The following is a 26,526-nucleotide window of genomic DNA, read 5'->3' as shown; positions in this document are numbered from 1 at the left end:
CATCATTTTGAAAACTATTCTAATCAAAGAATCCTTGACATTTGGTCAGATTTCCCTTTAACTCTAGCCCCTGGACTGACTCTTAGCCGACACTTTGAGGTCTAAACAAATGGAACTTTATCAGCTGACGGATTGATTACAAATCTTCTTCATCAAGATCGACTCAATGAAGGCCACTTTTACCGGTTTTTGTACCAAATCTATCAGTGTAGTGCAAGTTTGGTCAGCACATGTGCCAATAAAATCTTTAAACAATCTCATTTTCTTGTAAGACCTACAAGTAATTTTCATCTAGTTTTCCCGTACAACATTGACAGATCGTGCAGTCTAGCTCTACCATAAACATACAAATTTGGTCACACATTGGACCTGAATTTTTGTGCAGTTTGTAAGTTAATTTTCTAGTCATTGTGGACTTTTCATCATTGCTTTTGTACTGTGTGGTATATTCCTGTGCAAGTCAAACAGGGCAGACAGGATGCAATCAAGTTGATCAGTATGAGGTCTGCATGATGTTAGTGAAACTAGACTGAAAGTATATACAAGTTAGGTTTTCTACTCGGTGTGATGTCAGTGAAACTATTTTTTAGGGTCTATGGTAAAACACAGCATACAGTATGATATCAATTGGCATAGCAATTAAGTCATTATTTAAATGTGTTGTATTTCTGAATATCATTGTTCTGTCTACAAAATAAATTCTTGTTTCACTCTTCATAAATCATTTTACAAATGCACAATGTTCAGCTTGTCACATTCTGTCAGTTTTTAATTTCCAATCTAATGTTATTCTTGACAAATGAACTATGGTATGGGCTGTAATGTGGTTGTCAATGATAAAAATGCAGAAATTGTGCGCAATACAATTGCTTGCAAGCAAAATAGTTTGCATTTTTGTATACTTTAGGTAGAAGAGTAAGTAAATGCATTTGTTTTACAGAAACAAAAAACAAAATGATGCAAAGATTAATCAAAAGCTGAAACTTTTGCCCCTTGTATCTGATCAGTGTTTGTTATATCTATAGATCGCCTGATCAGTGCATTTATGTACATTCAAAATTTCACGGCATGCATGTCTACCAACAGTTTTCCCCTTTGTGAAGCCGCATCTGGATGAGACAGCAAATCATATCGTTGAATTCTAAATCCATAGTGTGCGGATGAATGTTATGTGTTTATAGAATTAAACATAAGAAGACTGTGTGTTTGTACTGTTGGAGATAATGAGTCGTGTCAAATATTGGTATGAAGAGTTGTGTTGATAAACATGGAATGATGATGGTCTAAAACTGTTGTTTTGTATTCAATTTTCATGAGCTTTGTCTAAAAGAACGTGATCTCTAGTCAAGATGAAAATTTCAAAGCATTGCTAGAAGTGTGAAAACACTTGTGACAACACATTTGAATTGATAATCTTCAAAGGTTCAATTCACTGGAATAACTGATTTAGCTGAACAGATCACAAACAGCACTGTGCTTTCAGCTGTACCAGTTATATGTTCATTTGAAGTATTGAGTTTATACTCTTTGACTCCATAACTGACTTGCCTATGTAGATTAATGGTCTGCTTGACCTTTTTAACTCTCCAAAGGTCATTTTCTGAAGAACACTGTCCTATGCAACCACAGCACATCAGCAGGAATGTCCAACAACAAACCAAGACATACTGCTTTGCCTCAGGGTATGGATGCCAGACAATGACCAGAGTGCAAAGGTCACACCAGTCATGTGTAGTTGAACACAAGACAGCAGGATATGGCAACTTATTTTTTTGCATGATGTGTGAAAACACCGGACACCATAAAGCAAGCACTACATGAACTAAGGAAATGACACCAGTGTGGCCAATCCTGCTACTTTGCAACGTGACTGTCCAGCTATCAAGTTCTACTTCATTAACTTTGCTGTCCACTGTGTCACTCCTGCTACTCTTAGAATGTTAACTTGAGCAAAGCCCCCATCAAAAACAGCCAAAAAGGCAAACTTTGATTATTTCTACGGCTAAATGGATGTCTTTCAGGTATTTCCTATAAAAGCTAACAACTTTGTGTGTTTTGGTAAAGGTAACCAAAGATTTTTCAAGTGAACAGGTTAAATACCATATTTGTCTACACAACTGCACATGTAAATGAAGCAGTCAGGAGAACTTCACTCCCAGGATTTTGCAATGCATGTTTGTAGCGGTATTGGTTAAATTTAACCCTTTGAGCGCCAAAGTCAAATTTTTGTGGCCTTCAATGTTTTCCTAATTTTTACTTAACTTTTGATAATCATCTGTAGCCCATGAAATGTGATGTTCATTTGGTCCAATCTTGTGAAAGAATGACATAAAAAATAAAATAGGTAAAATGTTGCAATAAAATTTTTGGCAGGAAAAATTACAGCGTTCAAAGGGTAAATCATGTGGCTATGATGGATTTTCTTTCATGTTTATGCAACATCAAGTCCTTGTACAGAGGTGAAGTGGCATTTAATCTTAGAGTCTTTCACAATGCAGGCATGGATATTTATGTATTTTTATAATTTCCATGGCACAACTGCACACCTTGGCTTTTAGCAAATTACACTGTTCAGGGCTTGGGGGATTATGTAGAAAAATACAGACTTCAACAAGCCAAGCTGTCATGGCAATATTTCAGTGCAGTACACTGCTATTCCTTGAATCTGAATTAAGTTGATCTGTAAAGGTTAATGTAATCTGAGGTGTGATATCAGCCATGGAGTTGCATGATTGTCAAGGTTAGTACAAGAACAAAGAAATGGAAACACTACTATGAAATACATACAAGCTGTTACTGTTTATTAAGACATACTGTGCAGGAAATGGCATAATAGTGAAATCGTTAGTTTACAAAAATACTAGCCAAGAACACCTCAAAATGAAACAAGTACATCTATCACATTTATCATTGATAAAGAATACAATTTGACAGTAACCTAGTGTCTGTTGTCATCTGAATAATCAATGCTGATCATTCTGTCATTGGATCACTTACTGTGGTCCAGGCTGAAATGGAAAATTTCAAATTTTGAATTCAGATATGGTTTAACTAGATTACAATATTCCAACATCAACATACTTGCTGTAGCAAATAGCTAAGACAAAGATTGCAGTCATTGATATAGTTCACACATAAAATATCCACATTCCGTGACATGATATATTCCATTTACACAAGTACCAGTGTCATATCAATAATCTCCTTCAGTACATTTGTTGTGTGTTCATAAGATTTTATACATCATTAAACACAGATCAATCTCAGATTGACAAATCAATGAATTTCCATCAATGTCTCAGATTTGATACATCAATTAACATCAATCAATATTTTGGTTTGCTATTTGTCCATTAGTGTCACAGATTTGATACATCAATTACGGGACAAATTGCGATTCTTTTCACATTATTTTGAATATTTTTTGTTTCATGTGATTAAATTTTCTATGTTGCCTATGATCTACCCATGCCTTGCATTTACATATAACATGTAAATATATTGATGACATCATTTCTAGTATGTACCATAAATTATGTCATCAAAGTGTTTATTGTTATATCCACAATCAGGAAGGGAGTAGAGATGTGGCAACTGACAGTTTAGGATGTTACAGAGAGAAGAACAACATGAATAGATGCTTCTATGAAACATAAATAGCCAATATAATTGAAAGACAGTGACTTTGTCCCTTTAATGTTCGTCAACGTTTTAGATTTGGTATAAATGTCACTAAATGTCTATCAACATTTCTGATTTTATTTTACTAATTAATATGCATCAATGTTGTAGATTTTGTGCATCAATAGATGTCTCAGGAAAAGTCAATCAATTTCTATGATTTTGTACATCAATTTATATCCATCAGTGTGTCAGATTTGATGCATTAATGGAAACCTATGACTAGGATTTGACACATCAATGACTGTCAATCAATGTCTTTGATTTGATACATCAATTAATGCCAGTAAATGTATATCAATTTCATGGAAGAATGATTACTCTCAGGTAATGACCATCATCTTGTCAGTATAAGTATGCACTCAACCAACAAACAGAAAATGCATTTGGTTGTATATATTAGAATAGTAGAACACTTCACTAGTTGAGCAATGGTGAGTCTTGATGTTGGAATAGAGTATTGACACATGCTTCATTGTAGACAACAAGTCAGTCTAGCTGATGACTCAGACATGCTATTAGAAACTGATAGAAAGGGAGGTGTCCTACATGGATGTCAATTACAGGTAAATTGGGATTGGGCAGGATAGCTAGTACTGCTTTCCACACAGTATAATACAACATACACATTATATTTGGTAACAAATACATATTCAGAATATCTAAAGTTTTAATTTGACTTCTATGACGTACGCCACAAAATATTGGAACTGTTTGACCACAGCTTAGTGAGCAAGGCATTATAATGCACTGACAGTAACCTTTTCACAGTTCATTATTGACATTTCAAAACTTACATCTATAACAGTCCAGCTCAATCTGACTTTGTAATCTTGCATTCAAACCCACGATATAATGACCTGATTCTATCTCTCTTGTATTTTGATAAAATTCATAGGCAAGTCCTGGAACTGACAATGACAGAAATCAAACACTGCACAAAATTTCGATTTTTTTTGGTCACGCAGGATGTGCCACAATAAAGATTTGATTTTCATATAATTTTAGTACAACGATGGTGTCCTTCAACACATTAATATCCATATTTTAGGGACAGTATCAATTTTGAAGCCTTGTATTTATCATTGATGACATCAGAATCACCACAAAGCACTGATTAACAGAAGCCATCACTAATTCTTTCAGACCATAACCATTGTATAAACGATCTAAACAGACAGAATTACAAGATACAAAGTATTCAATCATGTTCCCATTTCCAAATTGAAGGATGAAATGCTTGGAATTATTACATTTATGACTAAATTGGTAAAATTGTCATCAGTAATTGACAATGACTTAACATTAAATGGGTAGTTACAATTTCACTGGAGGAAAGAATATACTACAATAGTTATAAACAAACTAACAAAATACAAAAGTTCTTTTTGTTCTCAAGAAATGGCCAATATCAACAAATATATCACTAACGTTATCCTGTAAAACTAGGGATTAAAAACTGTAGTAAAAAAAAATATCTGAAAGAAACTGACTTAAGGCGCTTTATTTTGCAAGACTGATAAATTTTGGAATATACTCAACAGAATTTTCCTAAGATTACACTTGCTACATCCCTCTCTGTCTAAGAAAATTGATAAAATACTGCATTTGAAATTACACAAAGCATCATGGCATTGATAATGATAGATGAAAAGAAAGATCAAATTGTTTAATGGAATCTGCCATTATTTTGTTTCATAAGATATCATCATGTTGCTAGGTTACACATCAATACAATTGTCCCAGTGATACATGATTGTGTACAAAATTTGACTGAAGACAATAATTACACTAATTCTTGGACTGGGGCAACATAATTCACAGAATCAACTCACCCACTGCTGGCCTACTCTTGCCTATACATTCAATTTATTAGCATTATTTATGTAAGCATTAAAGTCACATTTTAACATACAATTTCTAAGCAAAGTGAAATATTTAGTGACTATAATGAACAGATGTAGAGATGTACAGAGAATTGTGTCACGTGACTGTCATCTGAGTCACACAACTACAGACATAGTGACAATCAACTTTGCTCTACAAAGTTGAACAGTAAGAACATATATTTGTCTTATAAATTGATAGCTCTTTTGTTCACATTCACTGCTATATATTGTTAGCAAATACTATCAGGACGTCTGCGTGAGATATTGTGAGAGGGAGAATGTTGGTGAGTCAGGTGAATATTTTCTGAATGCTTTGAACTGGAAACATCAATGTTACACTATGTGTGAGTCATCAAACAGCTAGAGGAGACTGAAATACCAACATACTTAGAGCGATTTCATAGAATGAATTACATTTATTTTTAAATTACACTTCTGCATGAGAAATATTATTACTAACATTTCATAATTGTGATATAATTTCATGTCACTGTGCCCTTTGGAGTGACATTTGATGGTATGAAACGAAAAGTATCTTGAGTGAGATGAAAACCTGTCAAAGCTCTCAACCTCATCTGTGAAACCAATCCAACGACTACCAAATTCTGATATTTCCCAACATAAACACAAATCATTATACGTTTTATACACCTGGAATTACAGAGAAGCGAAATAAAAGACCTCTATCAACAGTAAACTATTTTAAGGCTTTGTATTATGTATTTATAAGAATCTTTTTGGTCAGAAAATTTCAGAGTTTTGGATGAGACTGTATTATGTACAACAGAAGATGTAAAACGCTAGTGATAAATACTTTATAAGGACACAAACCTGAGTATACATGACACAACAAGGCAATAGAGTCTGCTACAGTGATTACTATAAACATCTCTACATCTGTTCAAAAGTCTTTCCACTATAAATTCAACTGTTTAATTTCATGCATTCAAAAAACATGAAGGGCTGAGTATACATTTACTGAAATACTACAAATGCATGGATTTTGTATCACAGCCCAACATACAATATTAGTTACATGTATTTAATTTGCAAGTTCATTCCAAGTTACAGTGATAGAAGGAAATTCATTTCTGTAACGATTAAAAATTTTTTGAAACTGCAGAGGACATTCAATGACTGCCCCACAGTTATACACTAATATCAACATCAATATTCATAAGAATTTCTCGGTATTTTTCCCAACAAAACTCAGAGAATGACAAATACTAAACTGTTGCCTATTTGAATACAGTACAGGGCATCAAATTGTTCCCACTGTTACTTGGTCCAAAATTACACCAACATATTTTTTTTGTCACTTTTTTGTTGCATTTCGGTGTTGATTTAGACAACATAAAGCTGCAACATTTTGTACTTGCTGCGTTTCAGTACATCTCTGTACTTCTCCATGACAAGATTCACAAAACATTTGGAAAGAGAATTCATGGAAACGATGAAAATTATACACTACACTACCTATCAGTATAACTTCCAGTAAAGGATGGCCAATGTTTAGGTCATTTTGGATGTGTTGCCTAAACTGATGTTTCAGACTGCAGACGTAGGACAAACTTGTTGTTCTTGTGGTCAAAAGCCTCTTCTGACAGTTGGAAGTGTGGAATGGCCATGACGTAGACAAACAACGCAACATCTCCTTGTCTGAGCATAAATGATGTGTTAGTCTTGAGTGGCCAGTTAGCCATCTGATCACAGATCAGTTCCCACTGTTGGCTCTCTCTTCCTTCCCTGATATGTTCCAGGATTGGCGGTCCTGGATTGAAAAACTGTTCAAGAAATGCTTTCGGAGTGAAATTGTGACCGATAGAATTTGCAAGGTGATTAAGAACAGATTCCATTGTCCATCTTGGTTGCTGACGAGTGATGCGTAGGTATTTTTGCAAGGCTCTTGCCATGGATGGGAATATAGCTTGTGCTGCTTCATATGGATCCATTGGGTTGGCAGGGCCATGTTCCTCATTCATACGCCGTATGTGAGTAAACGCCTCTTCTGCAGCTACAGTTAGGCGTGCCTTACGTTTCCTCACACGTCTTTCATATTCCTGTTCCTCGTAAAACCGGTCATTATGACTTGCATCTCTGCGTCTAGCATTGGCTGCCAGTATGGCTCGTGAGCGTCCTGTTACCGTCGTATTCACACCACCATCAACATCATAAAATTTGAAACTTGAAATATGTTTCGATGCTCGAGATGACGGAAGCTGTTGGAGGTAAGGGTTATATGAAGGGAAATCACGATAGTACTGTTCCAAAAGCCATGCAGCCGCCCGTTGAATACTTAACTGACCAAGAGTATAGAAGCGGCTTTCCCCATCACTTGTTCGAATCACCTTGATTGTGAATTGAGTAGTAATTTGTCTGATTTCCAACAAAACAATGGCCAGATAATGAATAAAGAGTAATGCATCCACCAAGGAGAGTGAATAGGCAACTACACTCTCATAATCCTCATAGTAGTCTGACTTCTGTGTTGGTGTGTCAGGACTGCTTGTTGTGTCCTGGCTACTTCCACCAGAGTTGGCAATACGGAATCCATAGAACAGCCAGTACGCCACAACAAAGACAACAATCAACAACATGACAACAGCACGCAGCCAAAAGATCCGTGGCAGTGTAGATTTGGGTTTGCGAAAGAAAAGTGCAAAACTGCCGATTAGTAAAATAACAAGTTTAAATGAGAAGCTGATGAGAAGTCCCTGGCACACCGCTGGACATTCATGTGTGTCCCAAATGATTAACGGAATTATGACAAATGCTATTGGTGTCAAAAATGCCACAATTCCCAGAAGTAAGGCGATGATACCACCAATATAGCGACTGCAATCAAAGCCAACACTTGCTTCCATATCCTTGGTAAACTGTGTCAAATCTTCATTGGATATACTATACTCCGATGTACCACCAGTGATGACTGTTGTATTCTCACCCCAGTTATCATCTTGTGGTAATATCTGAACTTCTATCACCTATGTAAGAAAATAGAAGTCCATCAGAATAAACACTAGACAGCTGAAAGTAAACATCATGTTTGTATTGTACATAACTAACATATTACCTTTAAAGGGAGGTGGTCGTTGGAACTGCATGTGTGCAACTTTCTTGTTTACAAACAATGTATTTAATACATGGTATATAGATGCATCACGTCAACATAGCTGCAACATTTAAAGTTTACAATATTCATTTATCAAACATGTTTTATCTTTTGTCAATTGCCAACATACCCTAGATACAGTGTTTACATCAGTCATAGGTGTCCCTGGCAACCTTTGAGCAGTGTTCTGACGACAACCTCCCTTTAATGCTCGAAAGAACTGGGTTTATACTTGTGAAAAGTTGTGGGAATATGGTAATGAACAGCTTGGACTTGCCATTACAATGGCAGAAAACTGATTTCTTGAGGTCTGATGTGTCTGTGCAGCATCTCTTAAATGATGAAGAGTAAAATTTTTCATAGTTTTTGCCACAAATGTATATCATACAATAAGGTTCTAGCAAATCACAACAAAAAATTCACAAAATGCATGTACTTGCAACTAGCAAATATAAATCTATATTTTGATAACATACCTCATCTTCACCTCTTTCTTCATCAGTCACCATGGGAGGTGTTCTTATCGTCACTGACCGATCTCCTCTAACTCTGTTATGACTTCTATGACTGGCATCACTCTCATGACCACGGTCTTCCCGATCCCGGTCACGATGCTTGTCACGATCACGTGACCGAGATCTCCTACGTCCATGCTCTCTATCTGATTCCTTGTCTGTGTCTCTGTCCCTCGACTTGTCACGATGCTTGTCTTTGCGTCGACTTCGGTGGGAATGTGAGGAGTGGTGACTACTCCTTGAGTGTCCAGAATCACTATCCATGGTTGTCACTTAGTAAGGAATCATCTGTGTGCGAAAAATCATTATGTTTTAGTCTAGCAAGTAACAGTCTGGAAGGTCATACAGATGCATACATTTGTACAGTAACCAACTCATGTCTATTTAAAAATAGAAAAAATCACAATCAACAAATCACAAATATAAACTGATAAGGAGAAATCAACTAATCATGAATGCAAATTTCTATAAAAGCACAAAAAATTAACAAATTCAACATGTATAAAAAATACACATTTGGTAATATCTTACATGGTAAGGCCAATATGTATTTTTGTATGCTTAATTAATACCTTTGAATCAAACACAGAACAGATGCTTTAATGACTCCTTTTTTCACAACAAGAAAGTTTTAAATTTTTGTGATCTCTGAATCCATCAGTGAAAAACACCCTAAAAGAGAATGTCGATATTTCTTTCTGACTGAGAAGACGTCTTACTGTACAGAATTTCTGGTGTAGAGAAGTATGCAACCCGCCAGATCAATATTTGATTTGCAGCCCTAATAGACTGTACACGCAGATCACACTGGAATGTTTGATATGATCCAGCTATATTGCAGAGTAAGTGGAGAACAAATGATACTGCTACACAGAATGTTAAAAGTATGGAGAGTATGTAAGTGATTTTACAGCTCAGCTAATGCACTGTGATGAATATTCTATGTCTTCTAAGTTCTAGCCATGTACAATTCTTATCTGGAAGGTTTCACTTAAAAGGGTTCTCACTGGTACAATTTTAATTTGTTCAATGCTGAGTGACATCTGGTGAGTCATGTGATAGCTTTACTCTGACCTTTAACCTCAGCCTTCAGCATGATTGAGTTCTGAAATTCTGTTGCTATGGTAACATTTCACACTGTGTATCAGGAATTAAATGAGTAAAATTGCAATAGACATGTATTTGTCAAGAACAGAGAGTACAGGGCCAGAAGAGAATATGAGAGGAGCAAACATGATTATAAAACTAACATCACTGATAAACGGGTGAAATTGTACAACAGAATAAAAAATTTGACTGTGGGATGTTAGAAATTTGCTATTGAGATTATGCAATCAACAATACTTTAAACTTTCAGGCAAAATTTGCACTCTCAACTCATTGAAATAAAGTTGATTTTATCAAACACTGTGTTAATACAAAGCACTGTGTTCAATATACCATATTATTGGTAACAAATGAATTCCCATCCAAACTCAAATTTGATTATCAACAGTATTGCACATTAGATACATGTATAGACTGTGTTGATAAGTCAAATGCCAGGAATTTCAAACTTGATTTAGGGGAGAACAAGAAGCTACACTTTACAAAGAGTAAACAGTATCCCAAATTATATCAAATATTACAACTACTGCAGCTTCAACATTGAAACCTGAATTTAGTGAGATGATTTTCACAATATTGATCAGACATCATTTTTTGCACTGGTGAAAAAAATTCTTTATAGTGACTGTAAACTTTTTGATGTGCAGCAGACACGCAACTTTCATAGTTAGACTACAGTGATAAAAAGCCAGTAAAATTTAATGTAGACCTGTATTGTATGAAGCAATTATTTTACACTACTGGTTATTCACCATGAACAATTGGGAAGCATAAATTCATTGTCTTCCAGTTTTATCAGTTTAGCAATTCAAAGACAAGAGTTTAATGAATGTTGACACCCGTGGAGTCTATTAGGCCCCCGGCCCTACTAACCTACTTTGACTGGCAATATTTCTGTTAAAGCTTCCACATACCTCTACTCATATCTTTACTGAATAACATCTTTTGTAACCCTTCCTACAATATTTCTACAAAATTATAATATTTTCATAGGATGGATTATGAAATTTTTAATACGGGTAAATTCCACTTGAAATGTCTGAACAACTATTTAGCACAGGTATATATCATGTAAATCAGGAAAATATAGTAGAAGTGATGAAATTTGCAAATCATCCACAACTCATAAAATATACCCTCAATACATAACATGTTCATTTGAACAACCATAATTAATGAAGCAAGATAGATCATAGTAATGTAAAGAACTAGGGGGAGACATTGATTTGCATGTAAAATCAATCCGTGAAAGACACGAATGTTGACTGTTTTGATGGTCGGACAATAGCCGATTGTGCTCTTTGTACTTAACAGAGAGTGTGACACTGTCATTGGACCATGCTCTGGAAATTGGTTTGGAATTGAAATTGACAAACATTGAGAAGTATAAAGAAATTGTGTTGCTGTTGATGCACCAAATATATCAACACATGTAAAATAGCCAATGAATGTACGTGTATCAATACTGTATGTGTTCATATGCATAAGATACCAATAAATGAGAGGCTCAATTTGATTGGCTGATATTTTAGAAGACGATGACCTACAATGTTAGGATAAGTAATTATTATGCAAAGCCAGTGCATAGACTGTGTAAAAATTCACTTGGCTTTGAAAAGCATGATACATTGGCTGACAAGCAGCATGGAGAATGAAGTCAATTATCACACGCTGACTCAGGCTAGGCTTCTCTCTATGTGACAAGTGAGATGACCTGTAACCTCTGTGGTGCTATTACAAAGACGAGTTGAAATATGTTGATTGGCTGTGTGCATGAATCATCATAAAGTGTCTGATACTGACACAGAATTGCTGCTATCTCTCCACTCAGTATTGACATATCTTATTTTTTATCACTTTGACTGTCACTGAAACATTGAGAGGTACTTAAGAACACACCCACTCTCTAAGTGTGCACATTAAATTCAAATTCATCAATTTTCTCTAGCTGTATACATCATGTGGAAAGAGATGGAATTACAGTAAATGAGTAACCACACACAAATTTAATTTCTCAACACACATAAAACATTTATGAAGGTATTTTGAAAGCATCTGGTGAAATTATACATACCATTGAGAGACATGCAATAAATAATGTAACATACACATAAAAACAAACAAAAGTTATTTATCAATTCTGTTATTTTGCATGACTTTATTCTGCTTGTGGCTCTGAGCCACACATTGTCTTATCATGCAATATGCGACCAATGACCTCATCAAAGATAAGCAGATAGTTCACAGAGTCTTTGAGGCGGAATGTCAATACTACAATAGTCACATATCAAACTTCATAATTTGTTCATTTGAGCAAACACCTATACATGGATGCAAGCAAATATATTTTGAGAGTAAAATTATACAATTGGCAAGTATTATATATCTGATTCTCCAATACTTATATAAGCAAAACGATACAACTCATTGGCACTTTTTATGTCTTCTACATATATAGACATCTTAATTAATGTGCACATAAGGACTATGGGATTGACATATACTGTGCACAATACATATATGCATGCTGTGAATATCTATCAACAAGCAGTTGTTTTCATCAAGACAAACAACATGGGTATGTAGGTCTGTTCTTCAGAAAAAGCATAAAATACCATAAAAAGGCAAATAATACCATATAGTCTTCTGAAAGTAGCTGGTACAATCACATGTACATTTTTGAAAAGACTGAATGGATAGGAGCTGCTTATACTTAACTAACTTGACCTTGTCTTCTGTCGACATGCCTATCACGTACCCTGCCTGGACATGACTGATGTTGTATAGGATAAAGCCCGAGTACGAGGGCTCTTCTGGTATATAAAGTCCAACCCAACGATAAAATGTCGAGGCCGCAGGCCGAGACATTTTATCGTAGGGTTGGACTTTATATACCAGAAGAGCCCGAGTACGAGGGTTTTATCCGACTTAAAAACTATCGCCCCTAACTGATATATTTTCGTTTTCAATGTGTTTACGTCAACCGTCCCCTTTGTCAATGTAACATGTTTAGGATATGAATTAAAACTTTTATTTGTGAAATAGCCTTCCAATGTAATGGAACATCCTATAAATGCCCTAGGGCACATTATATAAATGCCCTAGGGCACAGCAGATTTTGTGTTGCAGCTGGTTTCCGCTGTGTTACCAAATTTGAATATTAAAACGTACCAGATGTCTACAGAATATGACATGTTCACTTTTGATTGGACAGTACTTTACTACGGCGCTGTCATTCGTTTCTGGAATTTGGTGACCAAGGCTTTACGAGTAAATAAAACATCCTGAATTGAGCACTCTGATTGGTCAATCAACAGTAGATAGTTTTTAATTAACAGTTAAACTGACCCAGTCATTTTCAAGGTAAATTCATGATAAAAGCAGTAGAAACAGATTTCCTTTTTCTCCAGGTGACTAAAATCTATCATATACTAAAATCTATCATGGAATACCATCATCAGTTGTAACGGATCTAATGTAATATAATTAATGGAAATTGGATGTTCCTGAATGTTGAAATATTTTTGAATTTGACTGTAGAACTCAGAAGCCATCAGCTAGGGAGAAACGGCTGGACAAAGCTGAACTGATAGTCAAATCTTAACAAGTTTACAGCTAGGAAGAAACGGCTGGACATAGCTGAACTGATAGTCAAATCTTAACAAGTTTACAGTTTCATAGTACACACACTGTAACATCTTCAAACATCTATATCTCTGATATACATATAGCTTTATGATTTAGGTGTCTTAATCAGTGCCCAACAATTTACCTGTACAAATGCAACAACCAATTTACAGACTTTGATTCAAGTTTCTGAAGACCAAGGGAAAAATGCTAGGTTTATATAGATATGCAAACATGGCAAAGAATTGACAAGGACTGGTTGATAAACGAAATACTGTCAGATCATTTGATACACTTTCCAAAACAGGCCTGCACAGAATTTCCAACAGTCATTCAAATACAGGGGTATGTCATTACACAGCTAGACAGGCTTGTTGTTCATTCTCCCAACATAAACATGCTTTCTATGTATCTCCACTCTGATCAGTTCACCTGCTGATTTGTTACATCCAACTGTTAAATTCCAATACTACTGTATAACATCCAGGTATGTTAGATGATAGCATTGTGCAAAAAACCCTCACAACATTCTCCACTTATCATTTTAATATATCTGAATAGAGGTATGGTACACACATGCATGAAATCAAGCTGACAAAAAGAATTCATTGCAATGGCTAGTAATAAAGGTGTGACACAGAAGACTGAAAATTTGACCTGGTTTACAAGCCGAGTAAAACACCAAACTACATGTACAAGTAATTTTCCACTCCCGGCAAGGCGCATGATCTTAAAAAAATGAAACCTGAGTCTACAATTACTAGATATGACAGTATCAGTTTTGTTTTTTTACATGTACATTCTAGTGAATGTGATACATTCCAACATTTGCTCAGTTTATACTCTGCCGGCAGAATTCTTTCCAGTATCAACATAAAATGCCTTGTGTACAGTAATGTAAATTTTTCATGGTCATAACAGCAAGGCCAAATGAACAGCTATTCTTTTGGGATTACCATTTGCCTACAGTACAACATAGTGACTTTTTCTTCTGAGCTGTGTATAATTATTGATCATTGAAGGGAATCAATGAGTGTTGCATTAGATGACAGGAAAGGCACTTTGAATGCGGTGAAGGGTGTGGGGCATTGCTAATGTATTCTGAATGACGAACAACACAAGAAGGTGACCTCATTGTCATGTTTAATATATACATGCTGGTCTTTTCAAATTCAGCAGTAATGTTATCAATTACGTTTTGTCAGTACCATTCACACAGTCAAACAATAGCTTTTCCTGCTTCTAGCCTTCCTTCAATAGGAATCTTAGTCTGTTCATTATTCAGGTCATTACAAAGACTGTAATAAACACATTCTTGATAAACTCATGCCTTTTCCAAACCTTGCCTTGCGACTTGTGTCTAATCACTCTACATTTGTCTTTCAAGTTCTCCTACATATCCAGAAATACATGTAAGCTAAAATTTGTTCTCACATTTCTCTGGTTTCATGGATTGAATTTGTTATGCAGTAAAATTAGTATCAAAGGAAGGATTGGAGCTCCCTGTCGGCTGAATTACTGAGGTATGCAGCGGACATGAAACTATTCTATTGAAATTGGAGACCATAAGGCCTGAAGGCGACAGTCCACAAGCATTAATTAATGGCAACTGTTCATCTCATAGACATTCAAATACACTAGCTGAGCATTCACCATTGCTTTGAAATAATTCACAGACATCATAAGTGAAGTTTGTCAGAAACAGCAGCTTTTTTCTGTGCACATTTACAACAAAAGGAATAGCAAAGACAGGGAGGCCAACACCTTGAGGAAAATTCTCCATGATTTCTAGCTGCTGGATATATACACAATTCAACAACAAAGTGTAAATATATAGAACTGACATTTTGAAACTGAAATTAAATATAGACTGTACATCAATTAATCCTGTATTGGTACCAGGGTTAATTGGCTACACATGGATTATTATAAAATGTACAGTAATCTGTATTAATACTGCTTGCATAAATGTGAATATACAATTATTTCATAGCAAGCATATTTATACAGTATTATACCATTGTTTTCAACAGGATTGGTGGGTCTTACCGTCTACGTAACAGGAAATGAGAGTGAAAGGCAGGAGGCCACCCTGCTACACTAAGAGACTTAGTAAAGTGTGATACATTTAGAAGTTTGATGATTATGAGCAGATGAGACAGCTTATGTTTGTTGCACTGTCTGTCCATGTTGAAATGATGACCAAACTGCAAGCCCCAGGTAAACATAACAGACTTCATGAGGTCAGTGCAATAACTCAGTGGATCACAGTGTGAAAGACAGAAATGTAGCATCCATTTTAAAGATCATGAACACATTTTGAAATGGCCTCATCTCACAAAACATCAAATCATACTGAAACTGTTTCAGTATGATTTGATGTTTTGTGAGATGAGGCCATTTCAAAATGTGTTCATGATCTTTAAAATGGATGCTACATTTCTGTCTTTCACACTGTGATCCACTGAGTTATTGCACTGACCTCATGAAGTCTGTTATGTTTACCTGGGGCTTGCAGTTTGGTCATCATTTCAACATGGACAGACAGTGCAACAAACATAAGCTGTCTCATCTGCTCATAATCATCAAACTTCTAAATGTATCACACTTTACTGAGTAACATTACATAAAAGTGCAATACGACAGATATTTCTGAAATGACAGAAAAATGAACTTTTTTATCACGTACATTTCTGTTCTCAATCCTAAAAGTTCTCTACTATACACGTTGAACAATTAATTGTTTAAAAATGTGGAGGACCTGCTAATACATGTAATATTGCTAGCACTGTGGCAGATCTGTAAAGACATAATAAGTTAAACCATAAGACCCTTGAGAAATAAACGAAACCATAGAACTTTGTAAAAAAAAAATTCTCAAGGGTTTAAGGCTAAATTAAATTCTGTTTACGCTCTGTGATAGTGTGAGGGCAATGTCTGATTTTTAAAACATCTGCCTTCAGATGTAGAGTACAAGTTCAAACGCAATTTATCTTCAAACAGAATGTAACTGTACTATGATTTTTTAAAATAACTTATCTTTATAATAATTTCATGTTTTACCTAACTTCACACAAGAATACACAGCTACAAATGTGGATGATTTCAATTTTTTGACGTGTTGTCTGTGACAGCGTATAAGTTTGTGTAATATGCAGCCAGTGTGATAGGGTATGAAGGTTGTGAGAGTGCGTATACTTAGTAATAGTATACATTTACAGCCAGTGTTACAGGGTATGAGGGTTGTGACAGTGTACATGTATACATAGTGTACATATACAGCCAGTGTTACAGGGCATGAGGATTGTGACAGCATATATGCTGTGTACATGTACAGTCAGTGTTATAGGGTATGAGGGTTGTGACAGTATATACTTAGTATACATGTACAGCCAGTGTTATAGGGTATGAGGGTTGTGACAGTATATACTTAGTATACATGTACAGCCAGTGTTATAGGGTATGAGGGTTGTGACAGTATACACTTAGTATACATGTACAGCCAGTGTTATAGGGTATGAGGGTTGTGACAGTATAGACTTAGTATACATGTACAGCCAGTGTTATAGGGTATGAGGGTTGTGACAGTACATGTACAGCCCGTGTTATAGGGTATGAAGGTTTTGACAAACACAAGAGATCATGAGGACAATATTTCAGACTACTGCCGCCCAGGGTAGACAACTGTCGCCTAATGTCTGTAGAAAGGTGTTTGAAAGGAAAGATGTAATAAATTTAATCATACAGGATAATGGGTTGGCAAACAATCTGTACAACATTCACAACACCTCTAGTTTTCATTACACAAGTTTAAATTGAATATTATTAAATTTTCATGAGACAACAGAAAAATTTCATCAATACCTATCACATATACATGTGGTGTATTCCAGAACGCCATTTACATTGTGGAATGATCTATTTGATCTCTACATTTTAATTTGTAACATGTGTAAGAATTCACAGATTCCTTGCACCATAGCTTGACCTATTCAATGTAATGAGCAATCTAAATGTATGCTTGTGATGAATGCAGACTTCATGGCAGATGTACTTAGTCTGAGTGAGATGCTATGCAACTGGTTATGCATTGAATATCTTCCATGTAAATGTTGATGTATGTAGCTGTAGGCACAGATCAGTAAAAGATGTAGCTGTGATGTGGATGTGTGTGAGCAGTAAGTGCTTCATCGGTGCAGTCACTTAGTGAACAGAGCTCAGTGAAGCAGAAGTGATGATGAATTCAAAGTCCAACTCCACTGCAAGAGACTACTCATGACTATTTAACTGTGAACTGTGCTATTGCTTTACTCTATGGGATTGCAATAAAGGAATTCACCAAAGATGTGACCTTTTGTGAAACAAGAACACTGTCTAATGTCTTTCAAGAAAATGTGTGCCTCAAGGTACATGTGTTGTACACATGAATGCCAATACAATTTGCATGGACTTCCAGTGGCTTTGCTTCAAGTCTTTCCACAACAAAGCACAACATGACTGGTATCACTCCATCATGGAAAACAGCTTGACCATGTAGCATCACTCCTAATGAATGCTACTTGATAAAAAAAAACAAAACCTTGGGAATTGGGAACAAATATACACTTAGCTGTCTCATTAATTTGTCTCTGTTTGTTATGTTCTCCTTTTCTGATGAAATTGACATGTACCAGCAGTGTGTGCAAATGCCACTACGGGATTATGCTAGATTGAGGAATATAAAATTTGCTATGATGTACACAGTGTACATATGGTGGCACATTTTATACACATAATGTACAGGATACTGAGCATGCACATAATCTCTTCAAAAGGTTAGGTTACATATACCTGTGTAGACATGCACATTACAGGTTGCACTTGACAGGTTGGTAAATCCATTGTACATATTAAATACAATTTATGGTGTATGTACTGTGTGTCACTAAGGCAATCAATTTTCAGTTGAGTTTGAACTGTTGTAAATAATCGACAATGTGTGATATTAAAGCCCAAATAGCTGCGACCATGTAATAAACCAATCTTAAAATATCCTCAGTTTCCTTTGAATTAGACCCATCAAAGACTGAAAAAGTGTAAGACACTGTCATAAGAGTCGAAAGTAGCATGATAATTGAAACGTTTTAACATCATTTTAGATTTCCTACCATTTTCAAAAACTAATAGAATGACAGAGAAAATAAAGACTACAATAACAAAATGTTGGCCATCGTGTGTTGTGCATTCTGAAAATAAATGGCATCATACTTGTTTCTGGTATGATCACGATGAAGGAAATACTGCGTTTTTTGTACTTTTCCGTGGGGGCACCATTTTATAAGTGCAGCACCCGTTTATTATTCAGCCTGTTAAAACATGTCGGTATGGTCCAAATCAGTGAGCACTGATACTACTATATACGTCCTTCAGTTAGCACATTTACACAAACCAACTTTGGTTTGAAAATAAAATAATGAAAATAACGCATAAAATTAACAGCTATTGGGATTTAACCTTGTCACCATGATTGGCCTAAACCCATTGTTATCAATGGTGAGGGTGGACCTGTTTACAGGGAACTGGGGGTGAACAGGTTAGTTTTATGAGCATCTTTGAAATTCTGGCAATTAAAAAGATTTTCTAACAAATTGTGATCTTCAGTTTCACACTGAGATGGACACGTAATCTACTGCCTGCCTGCTTGTTATGTTGTCCGGGCACATGTACACTAGGTGTAAAAGTGATTTATCAAAATATCAGTACCTGTGTGGCGCTATGCATAGAATGAATGATAAAATTAACTTGGTGTCCCCAAAGGACTACAAATTTCAGAAATTTAGTGCCCGTAGTACAAAGTCAGACTGTACCAGTAAGTAGTAAATTGATTTGAAGTCCTGTGGGCAAATACTGTACCTGTCCTGTTTGACCTGTATTACAGAACATGCACATGTAGACAAACTGAATATTACATTGAAACAGTCTATCAACTACCACAGATACATTTTGGGGAACACCATGACAAATGAACAAATACTGAGGAAAAACCTGTGTAACTGTGTACTAGAAATTCAAGTTTTATAGGTCAGAAATATCAACATGTCAAAAATGATAAATTTTGATTACGTGACAGATTCTGTATAATAGTAGATGGTACAGATTTTATTACCAAAAGGTCTATTAGCATATACAAGGCAAACATGTCAGATCAGTCATATTATTAACTGTATAAGAGAACACTGCAGCTTGTTAAATTGATGTTTCATCATTGTGGTAGAATATTACAGCATACAAGTACGCTGTAACCTGGTTCACACAGGAAAATTTGACCAGGGCCAAATAGCTCTGGAATAAAAATTAAATAAAATAGTTTCTGTTCAGACATGATTGCAAGGAAAAATTATGCCAATGTAACTTTGGCTCTGTGTGACCTCTGACCTTTTAAAGTTCAAATTGGTGGACTTGGATAACAATGTATGGTTTGTACCATTCATGCTTTATCATGCATGTGTTTTATACACAAGACAAGCTAATATGACCACCACTGAATATAACCATCGGAGACTGGACAACTTCAGCATTTCTTCATTGAGCGTGTGGACTGGAATGGGATATGTTGGCAGTGAAGAAATAATCAGTACATGGCATATTTAACTACATTGCTCAGTTGTACAAGCACTAAATTTGATGACATGCTCTCGTTTGCAGAGTGAAACTTGGTGGGAAAATTTCTTTCTGACTACATGGGATGATAAGGACTGGATTTAAAACTTCTTTTAAAATGTAAACATAACGAACATCTTGGACAAGGGCCTGTGTTATGCATCAACACACAGAGATATTGGCCGACTCAGATTTGTATCGGCTTTAGAATCCCTTCCTGATTGGGATAAAATTGATCCGATGCTGGGCTAACACCAAGCATTTAGATTGTTTTATAACATTGACGTGAAAGTAGCATCGATGAAGTAGCAACACAACTTTATTTGTGTGAACAGGGTAATTGTAGCTAGGTTCAGCAGACTTTCAGTTTCACATTTCAAATGCTATGCAAAATTTTAACATCATAATCATAATATTGTAGGAATGCTTTGTCAAGTTTTGACAAGACCACATTTAACCTTCAGATGATAAACCAATCAGTCAACTGCGTATTAAAATTAATTGTTATCCAGTCAATACTTCTCCATCTGCACACTCTGTGAGAAGCAATATTATGTCAAACCGTATGCATCTATGCATTTTCACCAACACTGTACTCAGCATGGTATTTTACTGCAGCTTCAGTTGGTAAAAATCATGTTTACAGAATCTGTTTTCAGGGCCTCCAAATGTTCAAGTCTTTGTTAAAATGCAACATATGGGAAATGTTATGCCTCACTAAGTAGATCATCTTGACTGGATGGTGACACATGAGCTGTGCAGTGTAAGGGTTGAGATTGTGATAGATTTCAAAACAAATTGTTTCATTTCATTCACTATGAAAACACAAAACTCTATCTCTGAGGCTTAGCTTTCAAACTTCTATGCTGTGATATTTTTCTTTCATTATAACACATATAATTCCAGGTTCCTATTTTATTCTTGTAACCAGGATGAAATCCCTGCACAGTGGTTCCATAATGATTTAAGAATGTCATAATGATAAAAGTACTCACAAGATTAAGATTACACATGTGTAGGTTGCAATGAACTATGATTTTGATATAATGATATCAGGTTTACAATTGTTAACTTTTCAAGCACACAAATTCAGTGTTCACCAGAAATGTACATGCAATGTGATCTTGACTGTGTTCATTGATGTCTATCAATCATTTCCCTACAGGTATTTAATAACCTTAGTGTACACAACAAAGCAGAATGAAACAAGCTTTCATGGTCAGTGATCAAATCTTGGAAAGACTAAGCAAGTACTTTCATTGATTTCCTCCTGAAGGCCCAAATAACACACTGCAAGAGACTGTCGGCAGGACAGAAGTTACTAACAAGGTCAAACCAGTAGCGGCCTTGAATAACTAAACAGTGATTTCTATCTGTTGGCAGGAACTAAGCATATACTGTACATTCAACATTCCTTCATTGAGAATAGAGTCAACAACAAAATCTAACGAAAATTTGTAATTATTTTTATGAAAATTAAACACTAGTAACAAATTCAGCCTTGATGACATGTTTTAGTTGATAGTCTTGTAAAAAGCTTTATGAGCCTACATAGCTATGGTAATTTTGTCTATTTCGTTTTGACCTGAAACTCTCAATATGATTATACTACAGTTGACACTGGGCCATTAACATGGTGGGCATGCCATTTCCTTCACAGTATACAATGTATCTTTCACAGGGGTTACAAAACATTAAAATTTATAATGACTTGGGGAAAAAATTGCCAAGCTTAGCAAGGAAAGCAAACGTGGCTATTGAAACTAAGGTTAATCCAATGCAAGACATAGCATTTGTGTCCTGGCATGATATCACTTGGCATGTACATGTACACATGTAAATCTCTAGACATCCTACAGTACGGTTTCTGAAATTCTGTGTCTTATTGCTCTGAATAACAAATTTTTCTGAATTTCTCTTCAACACTTTTTTTGATCCTTACAAAGTAAAAAGATTCTTTTTCCTCCAGCAGTAAAGCAAATCAATATTTATTTACGGTTCAGCAAACATTTATGCCTTTGCCCTTACCAATAATAGTATCCAAGCATGAGAAATGGCACCTCGACTACCTATTTAAATACAATTAGATGAATAAATTTAACTTATGGCAAGCCCATGACTTGAACATCTTAAAGCATAATTTAACAAGTAAATAGGAATTCCTACTTCATAAATTTTGTCATCTCACTTTTGCCCTTAAAAAGCTAATCCAACCTAAAGTATTTTTTTTTCAGAACCATGAATTAAAAATCAACAGTAAATATTAAGTACAGTGTTTGCTTCGATCTGAAGTGTCATTCTCATGCCACATATTGAATTGAATTAAATGGCAAATGTGATAAATAACCAGATTTCCAACTGCAGTAAGATTTGGGCAAGTAGCCAAAATATTTCCCAAAGCTATTATCAAACTTTCTTGTAACTTCTGAAAATTACTCGATATAACTCATGATTTGCCTCAAAGATCTTTGAAAGATACTTCTCGCTCCAGGGTCTATGATAAAATTTATTCTGTGACAATGTCTGGAAACTGTCTCGTCCATTTTTCTCCTATGCTCTTACATGGTGAAAATGACTTGAACCCTTGAATGTCTGCCTTTCTCAGAAAAAACTCTCACTTCTTGATTTAGTGAACAATGGATATACTGGTATATGACCAGTTAAGTACATGTACCGTACTTATGGAGAAAAGTTTTTAACAGAGAGGAAACTGTACTCTGACTTCTCTGTTCCACCTCCAGGAGAGTCAGTGATGATATTCTTTGGTTGACAAATTATGACTTTTAAATTGTCATGCATGGTTTGCATTCAAAAAATCATACATGATGAATATGTACAAACAATGATGAATATGTACAAACGTGTAAATGTAAAATATTACAGGGACAGCACGTAAAATATTGCTAACACCAATATTTATTTTTGAGGGGATATTTCTGTCATCAGAACTTCACTAAATACCAGAAAAACATTTAAAAAATGAAATCATTACAACATTAACTCACACAATATTGAACTTGCATGGAGTTTAAGACATTTACATTCCTTGCTCCTACTATCAGTGTGTGGATTCCAGCAGATGACCACTCTTGTGTTGGAATGTCATCAATTTAGGATTTATTTGGCCACTGGAATAGAACCGGATTAATCTTTATGGCATACTGACTGTCCTACATTGCAGAAGCATTTTAAAGAGAGAAAATGGGAACATCCTGACAACTGACAAGTGTTACAGGTCTGAGCAGCTACATGTACCTGTATTACATCTCTATAAGTTTCTCTTTGTCATTATTCCGAAATTGACAATGAGAAGATTGGTATCATGGTAAAAAAACACTCTCTACCTTGTTTATCAAATACACAATAACAAAGTTAAAGTGACAGCCTAAATTTCATGAATGTTCACACAAAGTAAGATAACCATATGTGCAATCTCCTGTCTTGCAAATGGTTCCAGTGCACACCTGCTTGGTTTTCAGTTGGTAGAGAGACTGACATTCAAGAATCAATGTACCTGTACAAACTATACTACCCCACACAAGTTCAATTTGATATATAATCATCTATTCAATATCTGTTAAGATTCCCTACAAAAATGCTTAATATCAGCATGTTGTAAGTTGTTTTACACCTGCATTTGTGTGCAATGTTTAAGGATGTCTTAGGAAGAAATGAGAGATTATAAAGGTTCAACTTGAAAACTACATCATGTACCCTGCACTTTTCTTAGTTCATGCACAGATACTATTTTATGGTCCATAATCACAACATCTTGTAAAACTTACTGTGGTCCCATTTCTCGTTTTTGACAAGGGAATAGGGATTATGTACCACAAATACTCCATGACACGAGAGATGAATCCAACTCAAAAACGTAACAATGTAACATGATAGAAACTTCAGCAATCAACTGACGAAAACCCGTAACAACACTGAAATACAATAACAACCCCAAACGTGGTTTTATTGGTAAACAATAATCATGAAATTCAGGTGACCTTCAAATTTTAACTTCTAACACTATATGCCAAATTCTTACGTTAATAGCACATTCCTCTATTTCAGACATTTAGAAAGTCCCAAGCCGATTCCATTATTAGAACTAACAATTTGCTTGCCCGCTGCATATCAACATACCTGACACTGAAGAGTTTCACGATTCTTGTACTAAAATACAACATAAAACACATCGTATAATTTAGTGATCCGACGACATAACATGGCACGTTTCTACCATTTAAAACTGATATCATTTATCTTTTAACATCCAAGTAAACTCATCCGCTTACCTGCTTGCAAACAAACGATATCTTCACCGAGGCTTGACAATGTCAAGACTTTTCGGACACGATTAGAAAACTTGACCTCTCCTCACAGCTCGGTGACTCAACCAAGATGGCTTCCTAAAAGCAATTAACGCTGGAAAAAGAACGAAAATTCACACCTGACGGCAACACTAATCAATGTAGCTTGTTTTCCAGGGCGGTGTGGAGAGATCTTTTTCCTCAGAAAGTATGTCCGCGTCGTATAGGTAATTTTCGTTAAATACAGACAAATTTTAAAACATTTCGGTGACGACAGGGCTTCTCTTGACCTCTATAGACTAAGAGTGTTGAACAACCTTTCGATTATAAATCAAGTTGTTCGATAGTCACAGCATAGGGAACGGTCTTGGGGTTCTCCTAGGAAGTAGACAGATATAATGTACAGTTCATGGTTTTCACTGCGTGTGAAAATCAGGAGTGTTATATCGACAAATACAACCGAACAAACAGGCAGACGCTGGGAGTCACTAGTGCACTGTCACAGAATGGATGGTTTGTACAAACATTCAATGAGCCTGGCTGCTTTGTTTAGCGAATCTGACCAAACGACGACTTGATACTAGCGCATTTAGAAGCATCGATTTCCCACTGGGTCAGTAGAATACAGCCATCGATGTTCAGGTATATGATTCTCAGATGATAGTTGGTGCAGAAACGGCATACGGTGATTGTCAATAAAACTGAAGAAAATCAACGTCTGGAATGAGTTCGACACACGGGCCACAGGGTGAAAAACACGGCTTCGTTGAAATGGAGATACAGACCTTTGCAAGTACAAGAGTTTCTCCTTCAGTCGATGTGGTTTGCGAGTGACGAGCTTGATCACCACACACTTTAAGTTCTCCAAAATATCTCGAATGTACCAAATTGTCGTCAAAGGCACAAAACGACTAAAATTTAAGACATTTTGAAGTATATCCCTCTAGAACTGCACAAAGCGCCATTGAACGTCCCTGGTGTATGTACATAAGTATCATCACCCCTCTGGGAATTATTAATTTTTGCTACTTTCAAAAGTAATCAAGTAAATAACTTTTAAAGGTGAAAAGTATAATTCATTTCTATTAATTTTTCATCTATAAATACCCTAAATATTATTGCTTTGAACATCTCTTTTAATAATCAGTATTGTGGTGCGTCCACTTTAAGGGTGGGAAGCAATACTAGGAAGAGCTACTCAACATCGGCCTCCATGATTGGTCAACCGGAAGTTGATCTGCAAGCCAAAGAAGCAAAATTTCGGCTGTGGTTCTGGAAAAAGTGTCCGTGTATTATCGTATCCCCGTACTAAATACATGTTTCATGCAATTTCTATTGTAAATGGTTCACAATGTCGTTGAATCTGACGTGCAATAGACGCACACTGCCCCTGCCTCCCTCCGAGTCCGAGGCCCAGCCCTGTGATAATGAGCTGTTTTGGAGGCCATACTGCAGGGTCTTCCGCGAAGTACGGGCCTCACCGATATATTATACTGCTGTACTGCACACCTGCCAGTCATTGACTGCAAAACGGTAGTGGTACAACTCCAGAGTCTATAGCCCAAATCACTGTGTTATGCAGCGTCCTATATCGAGTCTTATCTTCGCAAATAAACCAAATTTTAAATGTACTTGTCCAAAATCATGGTCAC

General features: G+C 35.8%; 1 protein-coding gene across 2 annotated transcripts; it reads right to left on the bottom strand.

Annotated features, from left to right (window-relative positions):
* Window positions 1-2,780: 2,780 nt before the first annotated feature.
* LOC139116212 (vang-like protein 2-A) lies at window positions 2,781-25,867 on the bottom strand. 2 transcript variants are annotated; one of them, XM_070678779.1, is made up of 4 exons: window positions 25,660-25,867; window positions 24,860-24,989; window positions 9,159-9,485; window positions 2,781-8,554 (listed from the first exon to the last, which is right to left on the bottom strand). In XM_070678779.1, the coding sequence occupies exons 3-4, from the start codon at window positions 9,459-9,461 to the stop codon at window positions 7,106-7,108; spliced, it is 1,752 nt and encodes a 583-aa protein (XP_070534880.1). In that variant the 5' UTR covers window positions 9,462-9,485; window positions 24,860-24,989; window positions 25,660-25,867; the 3' UTR covers window positions 2,781-7,105. The 2 variants fall into 2 exon arrangements, with proteins under 2 accessions (XP_070534880.1, XP_070534879.1); XM_070678778.1 differs by having other exon boundaries at window positions 24,860-25,867.
* Window positions 25,868-26,526: the final 659 nt, after the last annotated feature.

Source organism: Ptychodera flava, chromosome 17 (genome assembly GCF_041260155.1).
Source record: "Ptychodera flava strain L36383 chromosome 17, AS_Pfla_20210202, whole genome shotgun sequence".
Lineage (NCBI taxonomy): Eukaryota > Metazoa > Hemichordata > Enteropneusta > Ptychoderidae > Ptychodera > Ptychodera flava.
The sequence above is the reverse complement of the archived record's forward strand: the minus strand, read 5'-3'. Positions and strand labels throughout refer to the sequence as shown.

What these genes read in the sequence shown, in the direction of transcription:
- LOC139116212 (XM_070678778.1), bottom strand. Translation starts at nt 9,461, where the DNA reads ATGGATAGTGATTCTGGACACTCAAGGAGTAGTCACCACTCCTCACAT. An exon ending in AAGAAAGAGGTGAAGATGAG is followed by an intron (nt 8,555 to 9,158) that starts GTATGTTATCAA and finishes TTTCTTACATAG; the next exon opens with GTGATAGAAGTTCAGATATT.